The sequence below is a fragment of the Drosophila sulfurigaster genome, chromosome 3 (assembly GCF_023558435.1).
Source record: "Drosophila sulfurigaster albostrigata strain 15112-1811.04 chromosome 3, ASM2355843v2, whole genome shotgun sequence".
Classification (NCBI taxonomy): Eukaryota; Metazoa; Arthropoda; class Insecta; order Diptera; family Drosophilidae; genus Drosophila; species Drosophila sulfurigaster.
This window is the reverse complement of record NC_084883.1, coordinates 10,261,231-10,284,432: the sequence shown is the minus strand read 5'-3', so window position 1 is coordinate 10,284,432 and position 23,202 is coordinate 10,261,231. Positions and strand designations below refer to the sequence as shown.

The 23,202-nt window shown below is 38.0% G+C and overlaps 2 protein-coding genes across 2 annotated transcripts; both read right to left on the bottom strand.

The window, feature by feature from the left end:
• Positions 1 to 729: 729 nt before the first annotated feature.
• On the bottom strand, positions 730 to 1,157 carry LOC133845952 (uncharacterized). Its single transcript, XM_062280630.1, has 2 exons — positions 1,013 to 1,157; positions 730 to 958 (listed from the first exon to the last, which is right to left on the bottom strand). The coding sequence occupies exons 1-2, from the start codon at positions 1,155 to 1,157 to the stop codon at positions 771 to 773; spliced, it is 333 nt and encodes a 110-aa protein (XP_062136614.1). The 3' UTR covers positions 730 to 770.
• Positions 1,047 to 2,047, bottom strand: LOC133845949 (uncharacterized). The gene is made up of 4 exons (XM_062280627.1): positions 1,882 to 2,047; positions 1,765 to 1,827; positions 1,228 to 1,706; positions 1,047 to 1,175 (listed from the first exon to the last, which is right to left on the bottom strand). The coding sequence occupies exons 1-3, from the start codon at positions 1,896 to 1,898 to the stop codon at positions 1,331 to 1,333; spliced, it is 456 nt and encodes a 151-aa protein (XP_062136611.1). The 5' UTR covers positions 1,899 to 2,047; the 3' UTR covers positions 1,047 to 1,175; positions 1,228 to 1,330.
• Positions 2,048 to 23,202: the final 21,155 nt, after the last annotated feature.

The window sequence follows — 23,202 nt, the reverse complement described above, 5'->3', positions numbered from 1 at the left end:
AAACAAGTAAAGATTAGGTATAGTACAATACATCCTAGTTTATTAAATAATGTAAGTTGCTAGTGCTCGCCGCGATAATTAGCTTTAATATTATTTTGTAATTTTGCAAAAAAAAATGTAAAGTGGGTTAAACAATAATTTAGAAATATTGAATAGCATGTGAAGTAGTAGAATAGAAATTCCGACTAGTTTAAAGTGCTGAAATTAATAATAGAGACTCTTCTGTGTCCATTGCTATGTACAATATTATTGTATCATTTGAATTTCGGTTTAGTAGTGGCCAAAAACCGCGAGGTAATATTTTTCTAACACTCGTGTGAGGCTAAATTTATGCATGGTCGCTCTCTCTAATACCATTTAGAATAACAGAAATAATTTATTATTTTTAACACTTTACAATTTCAGTTTATTTTCGGTGTCGTTTTTATTATCGTCGTTGTTGTTGTTGCTGTTGCTGTTATTCTTGCTGTAGGTTTTAGTGTTATTTGGGATAACAACAAAAGCGAATTGTTTGTTTTTCATTTGGTCAAGCGGCGTTTGCAATGGGGTTTGGGATTTTCGATGATGCTGCTGCGCAAAGAGAAACGGGGGGTTAGAGAATAAAGGAGGGCCAGAACAGAGGCGTTTGAGCGCGTGTAGATTTCAACACTTACGCCAAAAATATGTATTTAAATTTATAAATATTTTACAACATTGCACAATTTGTGTGCAGAATAGCGAGGAAAACAATTGTGTACAGACAACTTCAATTTTTTATTACTGAAAACTAACTAAAATATGTTCACATTTAGCAGGTGCATCACATAATAAAACCATTTCAATAAAATACCAGATGAACGCATTTTCTTTAAATAACGACGCTCCGCATTAATGTAGATGTTGACGTCAAAATATAGTATATAGACGAGATAGATGGCAAGGCCCAGAGGCAACAGAAGAGTGAAGATGTAATAGTTATCTAAGGTAGAGTTTTTAATTTAGCATATCAAGTATACGTAATGTGGGAACTTGCCAATAATTTTCCCCGTGAGTTCAATCAGACGCAACAATTTCTTGAATGGCTTTACTATTAAATTGGCAATGGGATTCATTTGCTCAAATGCCTTTCTCATATCGACTTGAGCTTGAAATTCAGCAATGTCCTTTAACATCATCATGTGCTCATCAGCAGCAAGCTAGAAAAGCGAATGCTAATTATTTAAGAAATTTATCTAATTAATAACTTACTGCTGCGGTCTGGTCTAGATCTAGCTCAATTGTTTCAGTTGATTTAATTTCCTTTAATTTCTTTTTCACAATCTGTATTGGTAGCTTCTTGGCCATTTGCTGTTTATTTGGTTGATTTTTTTGTTGGTAAGTCAACAACAACATTTGATCCTTCGGCTGTGTAATACGTATTCTCAACTTTGCCATCGTTTTCATTAAATGTACACTCATGCCAAATTATCTCAGATTTATGTTCTATATTTACACATTCATTTAATGATTCATGTTGGGGACCTTCAGCTGGTGGTTCGATTTCATTGTCAGCTAATTGCTTTGACAACTCATAGAGCTCTTTGTTGGACGCGAAGGCACAACGCTCTTTCAGTTCTGGTAATTCAAGGTTTGCTTCCAGATGGTGATCGCTAAAACTAGCTGATTTTACGGTGGTCATCTGCCCATCAGCTGAGAATTTTACAGATCTTAGGCACGTGTCTGATGAACTGCATAATGTATCAATTAAAAAACGGATTTGGGAATATAAGTTAGTTGAGTACTTACCTTTTCGATAAGAATAACTTATTTGCGTATAACTCATCTGATTCATCTTGAACGTTACGCGTTCTGTTAGTGAGATATAGCGTTAAGAAATATTAGAAGATAACATAAATTACTTACTGCATCTGGCTGTGCATCTTGCTCTAATAATCTTCGTTTGCTATATAATGTAATAATGTTTACAAAAATATGATGAAAGTTCTACAATGACAGAAGTTTTTTGGTGAAGAATTTAAGTTGACAAATTTCTTAATGTTCGCTTTAATTGCGCCTACTTAGAGCTTGATGTTTGCAAAGTTCACGAATTTGAATCCGATTGAGAACTCATAGGGACGTTATTTTGCCAAGAAATCTTCGACTTCTAAGACTCAGCTTTGGCAAGTTATATGGAAGGTTTAGGCAGAGAGCTAGATTCTACGCAAGCATTGCGAATTCTTGGTGGACTCCATGCCAATAAAGGTAGAACAATATAGTATCACCTGGTAATCAAATCGAAATTTGGTAGGATTAAGTTGTTTGTTAGGTAATTTGTATTTTATTATATTTTACTTTTAACCATGCTATTTCAAAAGACATCATAATGAATTCTTTATTTTTATCCTAAAGAAAAAAAATTGCTGAATTATTTCAAAATAAGTTAATTCTTTAAGCTGTTATAACTAAATATTGTCTCAAAGTTTCGTTTTTCGTGTATGTCGTATGCACTGCTATTTCAATGAGCACAACTGAAAATCAAGTTTTGAATTGTATCAGTTAAGCCTACTTAGAGGATGGATATAAATAAGAAGGAAACTTCAACCAATTCTAAAGTATTTGTGCACGAGTCACTTGATATTATTAATCAGAATGATTATATGCTTTAAGTATACACTTTAGTCCTTTGGGGCACAGTTGCAAAATAACACAGCGGAGATTGAAATGTTGCCTTGTGTTGCCCAGTGATTTTAGTTGGTTTGTTCTTGTTGTTGCTGTTGTTGTTGTCTTCCTTCGGGGTGCGCAGGCGCAAAACCGGAGGCCATTTGCAATACCCTCTAACAGGTCGGACACACACACACACACACTTGCACACACACTCTATGGTGATGGAGGTCCTTCGTGCCCTTCGTACCTTTTGCGATCAAGCCTGCTCCGTCGCTGCCTTCTGCGTGCACCGCATTGTCCTTGCCGTCCCTTGGCTGTGTGTCGTCCTCTGTCTCGCTCATCAAAGCGGTAAAGTCCTGGGGCAACATTAGCAAACCGAAGCGTACGGCGCGGCGGACGCGGTGGCGTCGCTGCTGCGTTTCACCCGACGGCAGCTGAGTTTTTCACGCAGCGACGCTTTTTCGCCGTACAGTCAACGCCCGCTGACGTTTGCCCGTTGCCCGATGCCCGTTTCCATCGTTGGCAACGTTGGCAACGCGTTGCCAGCATCCGCAGCTCCTTCAAGCCTTGCAAAGGGCGCAGGCAAGGGAGATGGCTTTTGGCTATCAGCTGTACATAAGCCTTTGTATATAGCCAGTGCCAATGTCTCACTCTCCCTCTCTCTCTCTATATATATAAATGTATATGTGTGTGTGTGTGTGCGACTATTCTGTACATACATAGCCGAGGGGCATTTCGTGCGGCGCAACTAAATGCACTTGTTGTTGTTCTTGCTGTTGCTGTTGGTATTGTTGCTGTTGCTTCCTTTTTTGTTGCTGCTGCTGTTGCTGCTGCTTAGCCATTGCTTTGCCAATGCCAGCGGCTATTTGAGGCTGAAATGTGCCTGCCACAGGCAACAGCAGTCGCATCAGCAACAACAGCAACAGCAACAACAGCGACATCAACATCAGCAACTGCAGCTGACTGACTTCTACTTTGACTTTGAGTCGTTGTCTTCTTTACTTCCACTTTAATTGACTTTAAAGTTATTTCGACAACGCAAACACATACTATATAAACTCGTCCACCACAAAAATTTGTATCTGCAATTGTTTTCGTTGCACATTTTGCGCTCAATCAAGTGCTGCAATTATTTAGCTGTATAGTACACATCGGGGCGCAAGCAATTTGATTTTGTTGTGCAACTGACAGTTGCATAATTTCTGCATGAATGCCACTTTCGAATCCAATGCACATACAAAATTCGTTTGTTGTTATCTCCATGTGGTGTGTGTGTGAGTGGGTGTGTGTGTGTGGGTGTGTGCGAGAGTGCCTGTTAATTAAATTGTGTCTAAACGGGCGCCTGACATTTGCGTTTTGCGTCTGCTCTGAAATTGCTCAATGAAGCGCATAATTGCATAGAAAACAAAACCAAATAAAAAAATCAAACTCTTTTGAGTGCAGCATTTATCAAATCAATGCGGCGAGCTAAACTAAGTGGCATCCTTTATTTTGGGCTCTATATTAAATTGGAGGATAAGATCTTAAGCAAAACCTTTTTTAATTATCATATATGATCAAGGAAAGCAGTTAAAACTAAGACTGAATATCAGTTTCTTATGGTTGAATTGATATTGAGTCAATTTAAAAATTATCGGTATAAAAAACCTGCTTTATGTTTTCTGAAAATAATGGATACAATATAGTAAGGTTATATTCCAAGTGCCTTTATTTTAGTTTATTTTAAAAGTATAATTATTAACAGAAACATTTATTCAATTGATTCAATTCTGTTAACTTTCGATGTTTTTACGCGAAATCATATCATCCTTCATTTTTGGCTCTCTATTAAATTAGAGGTTGAGATCTTAAGCAAAGTTTTCTAATGATTTGATCAACGAAAGCAGTTAAAACTAAGACTAAATGTTAGTTTCTTAATTTCTTGATCTTCTCAAAAACTATTGATAAAGAAAACTGCTTTAAATTTTCAGTAAATAGAGGATGCAATATAGTCAGGTTTTATTCCGACTATCTTTATTTTAGTTTATTTAAAACTTTTAATTATTAACAGAAACATTTATCGATTCAATTATACATTTGTGTGCTCCATGACCCCTCATCGTGTCATCGATATTCCCATATAAATCTATCATGTTAACAGAATATCCATATACTATAGATATTTCAAAAATATACAAAATTGTCATACCAATTATGAGAAATTGAGTCAGCAAACATTAAACATAAGAAAGAATAAGAAGTGTAGATGAAACTACAAAATAATTACAGAGTATTTCTGTGTCAATCTATTTGGCAAACTTAGAAACTTATGCCGCAGCATCTTGGCAAAAGAATGAGACGCGGAAACGCCGGCATAGCTTCCGTTATGCGGGTTTCGCTGTACTTTTGCAGCTGGGCGGGGCAGGAAAACTACTTGAATGCGACGTTCGGCTGAACAAAAGCCACGATGTGGCAACGGGAAATTAAACGTTGCGGTTGCCGTTGCCGCTAGAGACGGAGATGGAGACGGAGACGTAGACGGAGTCGTACTAGGAATCGGAATCGGAGGAGTGCTCGTTGCCGATACGCCAACGTGGCGTATGTGTAATATTATTGGCACAGAGCAGCGTGCATTGCGACAATGCGACAATATATTGTTGCTGCCGCCTGCCACACTGTTGTCTGGTTTTCATTCAGCATCGTTATTATGAGCAGCAGCCACCACCACCAACCACTGATAAGAGCAGTCGAGTGCTGCAACTGCCACAAATGTGGCCAATTTTAAGTGCACATTTATCGGTGGCCAAAACAAACAAGCGAAAACGACAACGGCCAGTTGGTCATTAAGCGTTCACTTTATGGCCATTTCCCTGAGTTGATATTAAGTGCAGTGCGAATTATCCTCAAGCCACTAAATTTGTTGCCTGATAAACTCATGGCAGGCCGGGCAGCAGCCAAAAAGTTGGCCAACAATCGAGAACTAGAAACGTTTATGTACCAGAGATTGTGCCTGAAAGAAAATTTTAATTAAATGTCGCCGCAAACGATGCGGTAATTTGAGTCCAAAACTGCAGACACACACTCGTTCAAGTAGTTGCAATTGCAATTGCAACAGCAGCAACATCAGCAGAAAGAGCAACAAAAACATCACCATCAGCAACAGCAGCAGGTAAGCATTATTTTAGCATTCAATATGAAAATGATTTTGGCTGCCGGCTAGCGGCTCAATTTATCACAAAATGAAGCATGCCTCATCTGCCCCTTTCAGCCAGCCGCCGTTGCCGTTGCCGTTGTCCAAGTGGCAGGTTGCACATGTCAAGCGATCGAATTGCACTTAATACCATTTTAGTGGTTGGCCATTGCAATTGCATTTCATGTGTCAGCAACGTTTTTAGGCGCCTTCGAGCTGTATTCACGGCTTTGCTGTGCTTTTGATGGCTAATTTATAGTCCATAAGAAGCGTTGTCGTTGTCGTTGCTGTTGCTGTGCTGTCGGTGTTCACTGTATGCCATATTTAATTTAAGCAGCATTTCTATGTAAACAGCAAAGAATGAAATCCTTTTTTGATAGAGCAATAGAAGAACAAGAAATTCCAAGAGCTATACAATCAGTACTCAGTACTTGCCGCTTCGGGTCATGTGTAGAAGGCCACAAAAACCGCAGCCACAGAACAGCAGTAAGATGGTTGCGGGGGAAGTCGGGGGTAGGTGGGGGTGGTAAGTGAAACGTGGGGCGTTTTTTGTTGTCTCGCAGCGCTTGGCGTTTATGTGGCAGACATCACTGTAACCCACACGGCAAGTTCAAAAATTCATCATTGTTGGCGTTGCTGCATTGTTGCCTTGCTGTCGTCCTCTGTCCTCCGTCCCCGCTGCTCCTCCTGTTGTCGCCCTGCTGTGCTGTGTCGCCCCTTTTGGCCCTGCTCACCCTGTTCTTCACCCTGCAACAAGCCGCAAACGAAACTGACTGATGGCCTGCAGCTACTTTTGGGATGAAATATTATAATTACAAGCGAATAGCTTCAGGCCAAGGAGGAGCAGGAGAGACAGGCAGGCAGGCAGGCAAGCAGGCAAGCAACAACAGCAACAGCAACAGCAGGAGAGCCAAATCAGACCCAACCCGACAACAACAGCGAGCGCTCGAGCTGCAGCCAGTTGAGTATGGCCTGAGGCTCGCTCGGTCGCAACATGTTCGTGCACACAACGAGGACGACGCGACGCTGACGATGATGACGATGAGCGAGAGGAAGAGCAAGAGCAAGAGTAACGACTTCGTTGTGTTTATGTGTGCGCTCTGTTGTTCAGCTGAGCTGCCGGCATTCGTGATAATTTAGATGCGTCTGCAGTGATAAGCCTTGAAACTGGTTTGATGATGTTTGCAGCAGCATGTTTGATGCCAACTGCAGTTCGACAGAGATAGCAAACCCCCAATTGGTGTGAGCGGATGAGCGAACTAAGGGAGAGAGAGTTGTGTGAAGTGGAGAGTGAAGAGAGAGAGAGAGAGGAGAATGTTGTGAGTGGGTTGTGTTTGGCACAAAGACAAATGCCGTTATTAATTGCAACTTAATTGCTTCTAGCTATTTATTAAGTTTTTGTTTAATTTATAAAGCGGACATCTGTGTATGGACATAAACCAAATATACATTCATACTTATTAATTGTATATGTGTGTTTGTTTTTGTATTTCACTCGTTTTCATTTCAATTTACTGCACGTCAGGCACAAAAGAACATACATACATATACACCCATTGGCTGTGTGTGTGTGTGTGTGTGTGTGTGTGTATGTGTGCTTTCCTCATTTTACATTGCTGTCAGTTTTATTGAAAATTAGCCTCCAGTTAATTTTGTATACCATTAAATTTATACATGTTGGCATCTCTGCCTCGCTCTCCCTTTCTCCGATTGCTATAGGCAACTCGGAGCGTGAGTGTGTGATAGTGTGTGTGTGTGTGTGTCGGACGCCTGGCGATCCCAAAAGTAATGCATGCAGATTATAACTTAAATATGAAATGTCACGCATTGACAGGCAGTTTTGAAAAGTGTGCAACAACAACAGCAACAACAACAACAGCAACAGCAACCGCAGCAGCAGCAGCAACACAACAATACACCAACAAGTTTTACACCTTGAGGGCAAATGCGCCGCTGCCACTCCGTTTATGAGGCAGAGCCAAAGCCACAGTCCGAAACTGAGTCGAAGTCGTAGTCGGAGTCGGAGTCGCATTCGAAACCAACAACACCACAAGCATTGCCACCACCACCATCACCTCCATCGCCATCGCCACCACCAGCATCACCGCCGCATCAGAGCAGCCAACCACAAAAGGCGGCCACAAACAGAAAACAGGAATTTATGCGGCCTTTGCATACCTAGCAACAACGACTTCAAGCAAAAGGGGTTTACATTATTCGTCTTAATCCCCAAAACAAACCATTTGGATATATCCTAGCTTAGAGCAATGAAAATGGGAACAAGTGAATTGGAAAATCTTACTTGATATATTTCTATTGCTATTCTTTAAAAAAAAAAAGTAAATTAACTCAACAGCGTCTTTGTTCAAAATTATTCAACCTCTTTCTTCATACACTAAGGGGTATTTGTGAGTCGTGCATGCATTCGTTTGTCTTGGCCGCAATACGCTTTGCTTCGAGGCGAAAGTGTGCGCTCTGGGATGTGGTTATGTAGGCAAATATGATAAGGGTCATGTGATTATGACCAGCCTGCTGAGGGTGTGCAGCAGCTGGGCAGTTCAACTAAAGTACATAAAGTATTTAATCTCTAAAGTTCGCTCCGTTGACTTCAATGTTATAACATACAAGCTCAGCACGCCCAAAACAAATTTGTCAAACTGTTTAAGAATGGGCTTTAAACACATATTTAATTTGATAAGTTGGGTGTTAGGAATAGGACAGACAGCATACATATCTTTACGGTGGCCTAAAAACTGAAACACTAAACGCAAAGTTGTATAAGACATAGAAAGATGGATTCAGGAGAGACAAAATTAAGATTTACTATTAATTTAATTGGCTACGTCCAAAGAAATCTTACTGCACATGGAAGGTTTAAACACCTTCGTTGAACACCTTTTTAGCGTATATATTTGATTAATGACTTTATTACTATTCTCTTCAACTTTAATTTAACTATCTAGTACATTTTTGTCATATTATTATGAATTATGTATTTGTTAATACATTTTCAATGACTTCATTGAAGCCCGGATTTTTAAGTTCGCATTCAGGATTAAGTTTGGTCAATTAATCTTTGGTTAAGAAACTCAAAGAATATGCAGATATTAATATCGGTTAATTATTAATATTATATAATAAAATAATTTTCATACCCGCCACCTGATAGGGTAGAAGGGTATATATAGACTCGAGTTTAACGTGAGCACCTGCCATGTTGGCTTAATCCCACGAAGCCCGAGCTTAGGGATACAAATTAGGCGTCGATCAGCGCCCCCTTGGAAGAAGGGGTATAATTTTGTGCAGGAAATATATGCAACCGGAAGAAAGTTTCATTTCCGACCCCATACAATATATATATTCTTCATCGTGAATAGCCGAGACGATACAGCCATGTCCAACTGTCCATCTGTCTGTCTGTCCGTCCGTCTGTATGAAACACTGTATCTCAGAGACTATAAGAGATAGAAATACAATTTTCGTCAACAGTATTTATGTATATTTTCACATAGTTCAAGAATGTTGCAAATTTTTGCCATGCCTTCAAAATGAATTTTAAAGCTAAAGATGTGATTGTGCTTATGAATCCTAAAAATCAGATTTAAATTTTAAAAATTAATTTAAAAAATCTTTTTGAATGCAAAATACGCCTACTGCAATGGAGTCTTACTTCCTTTGGCTGACAATCTAGTATATTTTGCACTCATGGTATATTTTAAATGTAGCCCAAATATCGCCCTCGGTATATTTTAACATTTATGCGATATGTATTTTAATTTGGTTTTTGCTTGTGGTATATTTTATGTGTTTATTAAAAATTATCAGGTAGTTTACTTGTTTCCTTGGCTTTCATTTGATAGTTTGAGTGTTGAATTATTTCTGAAAGCTCAATTATTCTTAAGCTATTTCGAATTGAATTCAATATTAGTATCCGAAAACTTCAGGAGGAAATAAATACATACGTCGAAAGTATTTAATATCCGCTCTTATAGATGCATTTGATGAACTGTTTTGTTAGGTGAAGTTTCTACATAGATTAGAGCGTATTAATTTTCATATTGCGGAAAGCGAAACTTTCCTGCCTCGAAGACATTGTCTTCAGTTTGCATAGCGAATGTTTGCTTCCCATGCTTGCAGTTTTAGCCCATTTCTCAGCGCACTTAACGCTTTAGTTAGTTGGCTACTGTTTAATTGTACTACAATTCGAAACGTTTTTCACACGCATTTTTTTCGCGCACTGTTTGTTATTGTTTTGCAGTTTTTCTTTTTTTTTTTTTTTTGGTGGTGCTCGTTGAAAGGTGCCTAAAATGCATTTGCACCATTTTTCATCGTGCGAATTTTTGCTCTACATTTGCAACTGCGAGGCGAGAAGAGCAATGTTTGTGTGAGTGTGTGTGTGTGTAGCACATGTCTGTAAATTGCTTTACTAACTGACTGACTGACTGTGACTACTGACTACTGACTGAATCGACAGTTTCGACTGTTGTTGTGCTACTGTTGTTGTTGTTGTTGTCGCTCTTGCTGTTGGCGGCTCTTGGCTGATGTTTGGTTTGTGTCTGCCAAAGTGTCGAGCGTGCGTGTGTGTGTGTGTGAGTGCAAGTGTGTGTGTGTACGTAACTGCATTAATGTGAGCTTATGCTTCGTCGAGTCAGCCTCAGTCTACAATAGTGTTGACTGCTGTCGTTGTTGAAGTTGCTGTGGCTACTGTTCTGCGATGTTGTTGTTGCTGTTATTGTTGGCACAATATTACAGACAACTCTCCATATGGCCATATCATATATGTATGTGTCTATAGCCGCTGCAGTCGCTGCCGCAGCCGCAGCCGCCGCTCGCCAGTTGCCGTTTAACGCTACAATTAAACAAACAGCCGCGTGCAACATAAACACTTACACACACACACGCACACACACACACAGACTCAGACACACTCGACCGCACACAGGTAAAATTGATGCGAGCAACTTTTTCGCCATATGAACATACGGACAGACAGACAGACGGACGGACGGACGGATGGAAAGACGGGCAGACAGACAGGATGTGTATGACGAGCTGAGCCTAGCGGGGGGCACGAGAGGCAGGGGCAGGAGGTTAGCTGTGGCATCCTGGGCGGCCTATTAAGTGATTTTAACACTTTGCGCATGAAAATTGCAAAAAGGCAACGCCGTTGATAATTATCCTTTAATTGTTTAATGAGCAGCACTTGAGCAGCGACTACAGAAGCTGCAGGATACGCAAGCTTAATTGATGTCAATTTAATTACACCAACACACACACACAAGTAATGTATATACACGTACATATATGTGGCATGTGGATTAATGTGAAGTTAACACAACTCAGTTGAAGGACACATTCCAGCTTGTCACATAATGAACACTTCTTGTAAGATTAACTGACGTTTTTCTTATTGTAATAATTTTCGACTTTAGTGTATGTGGATAATTTCTTTAAGAAAACATTCTTTGCATTCTTATGCGAAATTTACTAATTAAGTTTTGTCATTGCTTTGACAACTTTTTCTTTAATTACTTTGAACGCTATTTGTTAAGAAAAGACATTTATCTAAACACAAATTATGCAAATTTGCAATTGGCAGGCTAATATCTTGGTGAATATATGTGCAATATAAATACTTTTGATACATTTAATATTTTGAGTGCTATGATCAATTTTAAATGCAATATTATAGCTTTTCGAATATTTTAGTGCGTATCTCACAGTCGACTCGACTTGCATGAAAAATAATTTATTACACTGAAAAAATACCAATTTCAAGAACAATCTTTTTAAAAACTATGTTCTTAAAATAAGACAACTTCAAGAACAAATTCTTAAAACCAAGAATATAGGTCTGAAGAATTCTAGATTTTAAAACTAAGACCTAAAATACTAGATTCAGGTTACAGAATTCTGTAATCCATAATGTTTTAAGCTTTAGGTGTTTTCGTTCATAGTCGAGTTGTCTCGAATCATTCTTTATTGCCGTCTCTAAAGGAGGAGGAGGTCCTGGGTTTAAATGCTGCTCGAATCGCGTTGATAAGTATTTCGTAAGTAGAGTGATGAACATACAAATATGTTAAATGGGTTAGTAATAAAATGGTAAACTAATAAATAAATAGTAAAAAAAAAAAAAAACAAAAATGTAATGTTATATGTTTTTGATCTTAAAATATACTTAAAAACTTGGGTGTTTTTTTTAAATGTGTGTTTTCTAACATTGGAATTTTCATGTCCTTGACGCACTTTATGGACCAAAATTTTGATTTAAAAACTTTTTTCTTCAGAGTTCGAAAAAAAATATTTCATTAAAACTATGCAAGACATGTACAAATGGATTTTATTAAATGTGTTTATTTTTATTTTAATTTATTTTCAATTTACTTTATATTTTTGGTGTTTTTTTTGTCTTTTGATTAAGTTTTACTATCTACATTGCAGCTTAAATCAATTATAAATTAAATATTATAAAGATTGAATATAACAGAATATAGCCAGAGCAAACGGATGACGAGAAGTTGTTATCATGACTTTCAACTAAGTCATATTTAATTAAAATAAATGAACATAAGATATGTTGCATTATAAATAAACAAGTAAGAAAGTTACAGTCGAGTGTGCTCGACTGTGAGATACCCGCTACACATTTTGAATAAAAGCAAAATATTGCGGTATTTTCTCTCTCAGAATATACCAAAAATACTAAAAATATATCAAATGGTATTTTTGTTATACCGATATAGTACCTCATTCAAAATATACCATAGACGGCATAATATACCAGATTGTCGGCCAAAGTAACTAAAACCCCAAATTTTCAGGAATCACAATTACTATAAATATTATTGTACATACCAAAATTCGAAGCTCTAGCTTTTTATTCGATTTTTTTTGGTTTGCAGGGGCGGAGGTGGGCGTAGCAAAAATTTGAAACAAACTTGATCTGCGTGCAAGCATAACAAATGCTGTCGAAAAAAAATTGTAGCTCTTTCTCTTATAGTCTACGAGATCCAGTGTTTCATACGGACAAACGGACAGACACACAGACGGACAGACGGACATGGATAGATCGTCTCGGCTGTTGACGCTGATCAAGAATTTACATACTTTATTGGGTCGGAGATGCCTCCTTCTACCTGTTACATTCATTTCCTGCCGGCACAACGTTATAATACCCTTCTACCCTATGGGTAGCGGGTATAAAAATTTATTATAAAAAAGAAAAAAGTATATTTTCCTTTAAATAAATTCAAAAAGAATCTATTTTCTATAACAATTTTTTATGGTCTCTGCGAGTGAATGTTCAGCTGTTGGCTAAGCATGGGCATTTATTTGCTTACGCTTGTATCATTTACCAGCTTCTGACAACTGGAAATGTTTATGTCTCTATTAGTCAGCTTTGTAAGTAATTTGGCTGTTGGACTGATTAATGTTCGGCTGCAAACGAGTCGAGTTGAGAGCACTGGGAACTGGGAACTGGCAATTGGCAACCAGTTAGAGCTTAGCTTCTAAGTTGGTCGCTTGTCAGTGGCAGCATCTTTTACCCTTTTCTCCGCGGTCATAGCCCAAAGGCGTTTTTGTTTCTACGTTCTTGTTGTTGTTGTTGTTAAGTTGTTACTGTCGTTGTGTGAGTCGAACTATGATCTAATCTTGTTACTGCTGCTGCCAGTGATGAACGAAGCAACCAATTCAATTATTTTTTCTATAACACCGCGTTCCAACTATCCAAACAACCATCTATCCATCTGTCTATCTGTCTATCTACTGTATTTTTCTTTGCAGAGACAAAGTATAGGATTTGGTTGTATATAGCACGCGCGTATCCGTTGTATATACAATAATATACTTATTTATATGTATACTATACATTTATACAGCATATAAAATAGTGAATGTAATTTTATTCACATGTATCGCCTGAGGCCAATCCGTTTTGCCCCGTGGCCACAAATTGCACAGCGGCAACAGCAGCAGCAGCAACCCCGGAACGAGAAGGCGCACCTCGATGCCAGAGATCCCAGGCCAAAACCAGCTGGGAATGTCTGAATACATATACAAATGTGCTAGTGTGTGTGTGTGTGTGTGTATGGGTGTGTAGCTTGAAGTATGGCATATTATATGCTATGGCAGAGAGCGGGCAGAGAGTTGAAATCCATCATTGGCGCATGGCCAGCGGCAACATTTGGGTTGAAATATTATAATTACAAGCGAACGCCTCAGGGACAAGGAGAGGTGAGCTGAGGCTGCTGCCGAGACTGAGGCAGTGGCAGAGAGACTGAAGCTGAAGCTGAGGCTGAGCGAGCGTTGCCATCGCGTGTCTGTCTCCCCTCACTGTCCGTACATCCGTCCGTCTCTTGCCGCTGTATATCTGCGTATCTCTATCTAACTGAGCTCGAACATACCAAAGCTGCGGATATGGATACTTAGTTGCTTTAGCTGTAGCTGTAGCTGTAGCTGTGGATGATGCTTCTGTCTCTGCCTCTGCTTCTGCCTGTGTCCCATGCTTTTGCTGTCTCTTGTTGTTGCTTGTTGTTCGTCTGTTGAATTGTTCGACTGCTGCTTGGTTGTGTTTACGTTGTGGCCAACAATATGAACGGCAGCAGCTTGTTGCCGCCGGCGAATGGCAGATGTTGCAGCAGGTTCGATCACAACATGTTGCATACGACACAAATAACCAAAACAATTCAGTTTTAGCCGCATACCTTAGACCGCCATTGTCCTTGCGCATTGCCTTTTGTCAGTGTGTGCGTGCGTGTGAGTGTTTCTCTCTCTGTGTGTGTGTGCGTGTGTGTGTGAACTTAGCTGTTCTTTGTTGTGTTTTGTTTGCTCGACTGTCAACGACAAACGAGAAGCAGGTGAATAACATGAAATGCATTTTTGTTTTGCGTTTGTTTGTTTTCTTCTATTATAAACGAACATCAGTTTTAGTTGGATATGTCAATTTATAAGAAAGATTCGTTTAGCAACATTTAAACTATTTTAATGTAATTAACTTAAAAAAGAATGAAAGCTAGAATCGACTGTGAGATACCCGCTACCCATTTTCAATATATATCAAAACATTCTAAAAATATATCAAAATTATACTGAAAACTTACTAAAATATACTAAAGGCTATATTTGGTAAATCAATATAGTACTATATTCCAAATATAAAATAAAGTACAAAATATATAGATTGTCAGCCAAAGCAACTAAAACCCTACTGAATTTATTATTCTATGTACGCTTGCTATTTGATTTTTATCGATTTGCGGGGGCGGAAGTAAGCGTGGTTAAAATTTTAATCCAACTTGATCTCAGTGCAAGCATAGCAAGTGCTGCTGAAAAAAATTATTGCTCTATCTCTTAGAATTTCTGTGATCAAGGGTTTCATATAAACGGACAGACAGACAGACAGACAAAAGGACAGAGGGACATGGCTAAATCGTCTCTAGGTTTTATGGATTCGGAGATGGCTCCTTCTGCCAGTTAAATACATTTTTTTCAGACGAAAAGTTATAATATCTTTCTACCCCATGGTTATACCGTGTATAAAAATAATATCACTGCAGTAATTTTATAAACTTCGATGCCAATGTGTCAAACAATTACTTTAATTTTAAAAAGGAAATAAATAATTGCTTACGAATTAATAAATTAAATTATTATAAAATTAATTAATTATTATTTCTATCACCAATTAAAATACATTTATTTTTCAAATTTGTCGAATTATAGTTTGATTTTTTTATGTACGTTTAATTCTATTTGTTTTGTTTTTTTTTTTCAATTTTATTTAAAAATATTTGGCTTGGCTTATTAATTTTACATTTAATTTGAATTTATGGTTAGGCAATATTTTTGTTGTTCTTTACCAATTTAGTATATTAAATTTGCTTGCAATGTGTAGAACTTTATTTATACTTATACTTTAGTTTTTTTGGTTTACAAAGTTATTATATTACATTTATTTTCAATTTGTTGAAATTTATTTTAAATGCTTATGTTTTTTTCACACATTCCAATCCATTTCCTTGTAACAAAAAGTGTTTTAAAAATGAAAGATTTCAGCACAACCAATATTTTATAAACTAAGTCACATAAATTATTAAATATAACACGTAAGCACAGTATTCGAGTAGCGTTTAATTTGGCAGCAGTTGGAGGTGTCCTTTGGTGATGCTTAGTCAGCTGTTTGTTTTGCTAACTTGTTGCACAGGTGGTGCGTGCGTGGGCGTGGCAATAAAAACACAAAAACAATGGTAGCTCTCGTTGTTGTTGTCGTTGGCGTTATCAGCGACATTGTTGTTTGGACAAGTGTTGGAGTAAAAAAAAGTGTTGCTAGCCATGCGAAATTAGACAAGAGCAATGGCAACGGTAACGGCAACAGCAACGACAATGCTAACAAAAACTTGCAGCACACATGTTGCACGTCAGCGACAGCATCAGCAGCTGCTGCAGCTCTCAAAGCATGCTCCGAAATTACAGTGCACACACACACATAAAACATAATTTAAAAATAACACAAAGCAAAAAAAGAAAAGAAAACTTGCCATCCTTCAACATGCGGGAACTGAGCCTATAATTATGTCGCAGTCTGTGCCACACAATCACAGTTCATAATTGTCCCCAAAATGTTGGTCGCAGCAACAGCAGCAGCAGCAGCAACATCATCAGCAGCTGCTATAGGTGACAAGTCCTCACTCGGACTTGAAGTCGTCGGCGCTGTTGTCGTCGTACCCTCATTATATGCAAAAATGCCAAATGCGGCCTGCAGCTACTTAAGTTTAACTTATTTTTAACTTCCACATATAAATTTTTTTGACGCCTTGGGGCATTCTTAGTTGCATGTTCGACGCAATCCTTTTCCGTTCAGCATTCAGCATGCAGCAGCGTTCTGCAAGCAGCAGCAGCAAATAAAGAAACTGGTCTCATTCATAACTGGCGGCGATTTTTGCATTTTGCATTATATTTCCCCCAGTTCTCAGTTCTCAGTTCGCATTCTCATTCCCATTCTATGTCTCAGTATGTGTCTCAGTTTCTCATTCTCTCTCTCTGTCTCTCTCGCTCCCTTACTCTGTCACTCCTTTGCCTCTGCTACTCTAGAATATCAACTGTCAGTTTTCAAGCGTAAATTGCCAGCGGGCTAGTTTGTAAATCATTAAAAATTATGCACACACACACACACATACTGTCTTCATAAACATCTCATGTGTGTGCTGTTGCTGCTGAATCGAACAAATAATTTTACGAGAAGTTTTAGTCACCAATGACAATGAAAACTGGTTACGAATTATGCAGCTTAATGGCAAATGTCACGCATGGACTCAAAATGAGATGAGCATATTGCAAAATGGTTTCTCATTCGCTTAACAATTCCATTTTGTTGTCTTTTGAGTTGAGCTTAGCGTGTGGAATCTTCTTTTCAAAATAATAAACCTCATCTCGACTTAAATTGAAGATAAATCTAATAGAAGAAAGAAAAATTATATTACTGCATCTTTTGGTTTCAGGGTTTGTGATCTTTTTATCGTCAAGGGTATAACTAAACTATTTATTTATTTATTTTAAATGAACGTATATCAAATTATTTAACTTATCTTATTGATATCAATACTAAACTCGTCTTGACTTAAATTGAAGATGAATCTAGTAGATGCAAGACAATTCAATATAATGTATTGAAATTATGTTACTGCATATTTTGGTTTAATTTTGCCAACAACATGAGTGTCATCTTTTTTGTCAAGGGTATTAATAAACAATTTATTTATTTAATTAAATTCAACATGGATAACATTATTTAACTTATCTTATAGCTATTGAATGGCAACAAATCAAGTCAAGCCAAAAACTAACGTTTATTTTTTTAAATCCTCGGTCTTTTCGGTGGGTCTTAGCTTAGTTTGTTTATCTCTAATGGACGCTTCTGGCTTACAGAAGCCTCATCTATTTTGGTGTTCAATGTGTCGCAGCACATTAGTTCTTCACCCTCTCTTGAGGTGAGGAGTGCATCATTCAAATTTGTGGCATCTTCATGTTCAGATATGAATATAAAAGTATGAATCTAATATAAATTATATTACAGCATCATCTGTTTATTTTATATATATATATTTTTTCAAACTAGGATTATCAATTCAAATTATTGTTTCAAATTAATCGCAAATTCATTGCGGAATCATGGAAACAACTCTCCATTCACTATTAGTATTATTTTATTATTTTGTTGAAATAACGAATACAATTCCATTTTGCAATGAGATGAGCTATAGCATTAAGCCTCAGGCTCTCTCTCCAGACACATATCACATAAGAATTGCAAAAATCGATTCTTAATTATTTGTACTTAGTATTTCAATTGCTATAAAGTATTTATATTTGCAATATTCGACAAATATCTCTAAGCTTAAACATCTTAAGCAATATTAATAATGAAGAGTTGACTTGATTAACCCAAAGGGAATAAAATTATAAGTGCAAATTGCTGAACACAGCAAATAAATCTAAAAATATAAACCAGAATCTAATAATGAAAAACAAAACTTAAACTATATGAATACTGTCTCTTATATGTATAATATTATATATTATATGAACAGAATTCGTTTAATAATTATAATGATTATTATTAAGCCATAGATTATAAATTAATTTTGATCCTTGCGTGTAATTACCAGCTCTGACTGCTTTGACCTTTGGCTAAGTTGAATTATTAATTATGTGAATTCTTAATTGCAATTTTAAGGACATGAGAATATCAAATATACGTTCAACTCTAAATAATATTGTCTTTTTTTTATATATTTTTACGATTCATAGATAAAATAAACTATAAATTTAAAAAACTTGAGAATATCAAGTATACGCAATCGGCTATTATAAATGTCAGCTTCATTAATTTGCTGGTTGTGAATGTTATCATTATTTGACTTAAGTTTAGCTTGTTGAAGTTCAATTTTTATTGGAAGTTCTGACAAATAATGATGACATAGTAAATATTACTTTTAAATTAAATATTTGGAAACGGGAAAAAAAATGTTGAAATATAATGTGATATATGAGTAGTATTGTCTTTTGCTGTTTTCGCTTATTTTACGTTTTTTTTTATTTGTTGTTGCATTCAGTCGTGCGTTAAAAATTAAACGCGAATTTTTCAGGCTGTGTTGGCAGCGCAAAAATGGCATCATTAAGTAAAAGGCCTAAAGGCAGGCATTGTAAATTTTATGAGCCTTTTTTTGTGTCGTTAATAATACAGAAAAAAATACATGCAAAAATGTACAAACACACACTGACTGCTCAGAGCATAAGTGTGTGTGTGTGTGTGTGTGTGTGTGTGTTTGTGTATTTGTGCTATATATACATAAATAATAATAATAATAATGATGCGTAAAAAAGTGCGGAAATTCGCAGTAACATATGTGTTGGGCTTTCAGGCGAATGAGGCTGTTTGTTATTATATATTGATTAACACGCAAATGCACAAACGGGGGGAAAAAACTACTTGAATAAATATGCATTTGCTGCAAATGTGTGGGTGTGTGTGGGTGTGGGTGTGGCTGCAGTTGCAAGTGGAGTGTTGCATGTAGATTGCAGTAAGACTTTAAAATACACACATCAACAATTATTACTACAAGAGAGAGAGAGAGAGAGAGAGAGAGAGAGAGAGAGAGAGAGAGAGAGAGAGAGACAAAGAGCAATTCATCTCTGGCTGTCGACGCTGATTTTGTAGACTTGTGAGTTCACACACACACTCTCGCACACACACATACGCCCACCTACTGCCCAGTTTTTGGTGTTTCCTCTGATCTACCCCTCCCCCTCCCACTCTCCCTCCGTCCGTCCCTCCCATGCTGCCCGCCTACCTGCCTGCAGCGTTCCAAACAATAAAGCATAAAGCGCGCCGCGCACATTTTGTCGAATTATTTTGTTGCCAGTTGCTGGCGGCTAACTGCAGCAAATTGGCTTGAAATATTGGTATTGCCATATGTATGAGCTCGCTACCCCCCCTCCCCTACCCCTTATCCACCACTCACCCTCTCCACCCGATGCTCTTCATTTCTCTTGCTCTCGCTGTGTGTGCGTGAGCTTGTGATTAAAAAAATATTTAAAATGGCAAAACCCAAAGCGACGTCATCGCAGCACAAAAAATGAAAGCCCGCTCTCTACATACATACATATGAACATAACATTCATACATATGTGTGTAAAGCTGCGCCCGAAACCCAAAACCATATCCGAAAGAAGTAATAAATGCGAGCGCACAGTGAACTGATCAACTATGAGTTATCCTAGCATTTAATTTCGACCAGGATTACGCTAAGCAGTACTTTTACAGAGAGAACGTATTACAATATAAAAACAAGTAAAAGAAGAGGATGAGGAAAATGAAAAAGAATAAAGGACAAGAACAAGAAGATGAAGAAAAAGAGATGAACAAGAATTAGAAGAATAAGGAAAAGTAGGAAAAGTAGGAAAATAGGAAAAAAGGAAAGTAGAAAAAAAGAAGTACTTGGAAACTTATCGATCTTTAAATTAAGAATTTAGATTACATAATTCTTAAATCAAGCTAACGATTTTCAATTATCGTTTTGAGATAAAAAGAAATTGTGTTTTAAAATCAAAAAGCACTTAATTTTATGTTTTTGGTTTTTTTTGTTTAAGACACGACTTTTTAAACTTGGCAAAGAGAATCCTGTAATTCCATTCTTTTAAAATTATCTGTTGAGCCGTTAGCGCAGAAGTCGCAATTTTAATTGTGCGTGTGGTTCTTACTCCTGGATTCAGTTCGAATATAAACGGAAAGTGAATATATGAATTTTTAAATAAAAATGGAAAGTGAATATGTGCATTTTTTAAAGTATACTTTCTACATTTAAAAAGGCGAATCTGTCGTTCTGTGTTGACTCTTAAGTATGATTAATTTGATTGAAATTCCATAGTGGCCAATGTACAATGATTTTAAAACTTTTAATCAGATTTTAAAATTTGATTGTCAGTATTCGTTTCCAAATAAAGTGCACAACTTCAATTTAGTTATCAATATATATATTTTTTGCCAAAAGTACAGACAAAAAAGACAGATTAGATCAAGTGTGAACATATAACAAAGGATATTGAAAACTAAATACGGTCACGTTTGTTATGCTAATTATGATACTTATAATATGGTCCCATTTGCAACAGTTCTGTTGTTTTATATTAAGTAATCTTGATTTGAGATTCTTCAGAACAGAAACAGATATAAAAACTGGCTGAAATCGGGATGAAAAATTTTATGAAAAATATATATTATATTCTGGTTTGCACATTCTTTTAACTGAATTCTTCAATTACAATTTTTACTGAAATTTTTATGGTGATTTGAGCACGTTTTTAGTTTATTTTTGCTACAGGGTATCACAATAAGTGGACCACTGTGCTGTCCGCCTATGTCCTGCTTTGACTCCAGCACTCATTCTGTAGGGCACATTGAGTGAAATGAGCGATAAAATTGCAACAATTTCCACTGGCATCGTCGTCGGCGTCGTCGTCGTCATCATCATCGTTGGCGCTAGTCGCTCGATGTTGGTTGGCGCTCGACGCTCAGCATTGCTCTGATAAAATATGAAAAATTGAAATGTCACTGGGCAGTGAACAATCATTGGAATCGTACCCACACATACGTATGTATGCATGTATGCATATGTGAGGCACATGCAGCTAGTAGTTGCTGGTAAATGGCAACTGGCAACTTGCAACTGGCAACTGGCAACAATGGCCACTTGTATGCAAATAGCGCAATAATATGAAGTATGTACAAAATTAATTTCGCCTGCGGCCCAATTGCAGCTCGGTAACAATTGCCAATGAAAAATGATGTGACATAAATGCGTGTCGGCTGCTGCTGCTGCTGGAAGGGTTGTGGACCAGCTGAGTGCGGTGCGGGGGCGTGGCAGCGTCAACTAGTGACAAGGGGGGCGTATGGAGCTTGGATTGAAAAGGATTGTGTTTGAGGTGCTGCTCTCTGTGGAGGCGGAGGGGAAGGGGGAAGGGAGCAAAAAGTTGGCACTCATTTTAATTACAGCTGCCTAACTGCAGGCTTTGCTTTACTCCACGTTCTCTCTCTCTCTCTCTCTCTATTTCGCTCTCGTTCTCTCTCACATGCTGTTTTTGAAACAGGCCTTGCGGCGTATTTATCACAAGTTTTTCTTTGCATCGCCTGAGGGCAACTACGAAATATTTCAGCTGCCCGACGAATACGACGACGTCGTCAGCGTCGTCATCGTCGTCGTCGTCGTCTGGAACTGGAACTGGTTCGCCTGGGGCATTGTTGCCAGCGACGTTGCTGCTGCTTCTTTTGCCAACGCGTCAAAGTCTCTGCGACGATGGCGCTGCTGTTGCTGTTGCCGTTGCTGTTGCTGCCGGTTGCCGTTTGCCTATTCGCACAAAGTTTCATTTCGTTTGAGCCTCCCGGCGGCTACAGCAGCGTTCTATGCTTTGTCATTAACACAAACACACATACACACACAGACAAACGCACATACATCCGCAGGGGAGTAAGGAAGAGAGAGAGAGAGAGAGCGAGATAGCAAGAGAAAGAGTGAGAGAGAGAGTCGCGCATGCATAAGGCAAAAATACAAACGGAACTGAAGCTCAAGTCTGCAACTGACTTTGGCACTTACAGCACAAACACACTCACACTTAGGCGCTGTGAAAAGCTCATTAGTAAAATGTACATACATACATATGTGTGTGTGTGTTTGCCAATGCATTGATTACCCATCAGAACTGTCGCCATTTCACACGCAACACGACAGTCCAGTTACAAAGTTAATTGCAGCAGCTTAGTGTGGCAAACAACAACTGCAATCGTCGTCGCAGCAGCAGCAGCAACAGCAACAGCAGCGAACAGCAACCGTAACAGTGCAACAGCACTTAAACCGGAAATAGACTATTAAACGTTCACACGCAAACATACACAGAACTCTCTCACACACACACATGCACAGACAGTCACACCGAGGCAAGGTGGCAGTCATATGGTGGGAAAGTCAGCAGCAACTAAACAATCGTTGTTGTAGCCACTTGTGCTCGCTCTCCTGCTGCTCTCTCCAAGGTCGCCATTTGCTGAAGACATCAAACATCAAACACAGCCAAAGTCGAACCTCGTGCCTCGAACACAACACGCAACTCGTCTCTCGCAACCGCAACACACAACACGAACTTGTTCGGCATTCAAACGTTCTAATAATAAGCCTATTTGTTTACATTTGAAAGTGGCTCGATTTAACTCCTAATAAATCATAATTAATCAGCAAAATTCTCCCATTCAATTTAGAAATATATTCAGTATAAAATACGTATATTTTCGCCCATTTCATTTGCGTTTCTTCTTCGCCATTTCCATGCCAAATGCTATTGGCCTGTGGCTGTTCGATACAGATCCT

Excerpts from the sequence above, each read along its gene's own strand:
- LOC133845952 (XM_062280630.1), bottom strand. The coding sequence starts at position 1,157 with ATGATGATGTTAAAGGACATTGCTGAATTTCAAGCTCAAGTCGATATG. Across the intron at positions 959-1,012 it reads ACTCACGGGGAAAATTATTG|ATAACTATTACATCTTCACT; the intron begins GCAAGTTCCCAC and ends ACTCTACCTTAG.
- LOC133845949 (XM_062280627.1), bottom strand. Across the intron at positions 1,707-1,764 it reads AAGTTATTCTTATCGAAAAG|TTCATCAGACACGTGCCTAA; the intron begins GTAAGTACTCAA and ends TACATTATGCAG.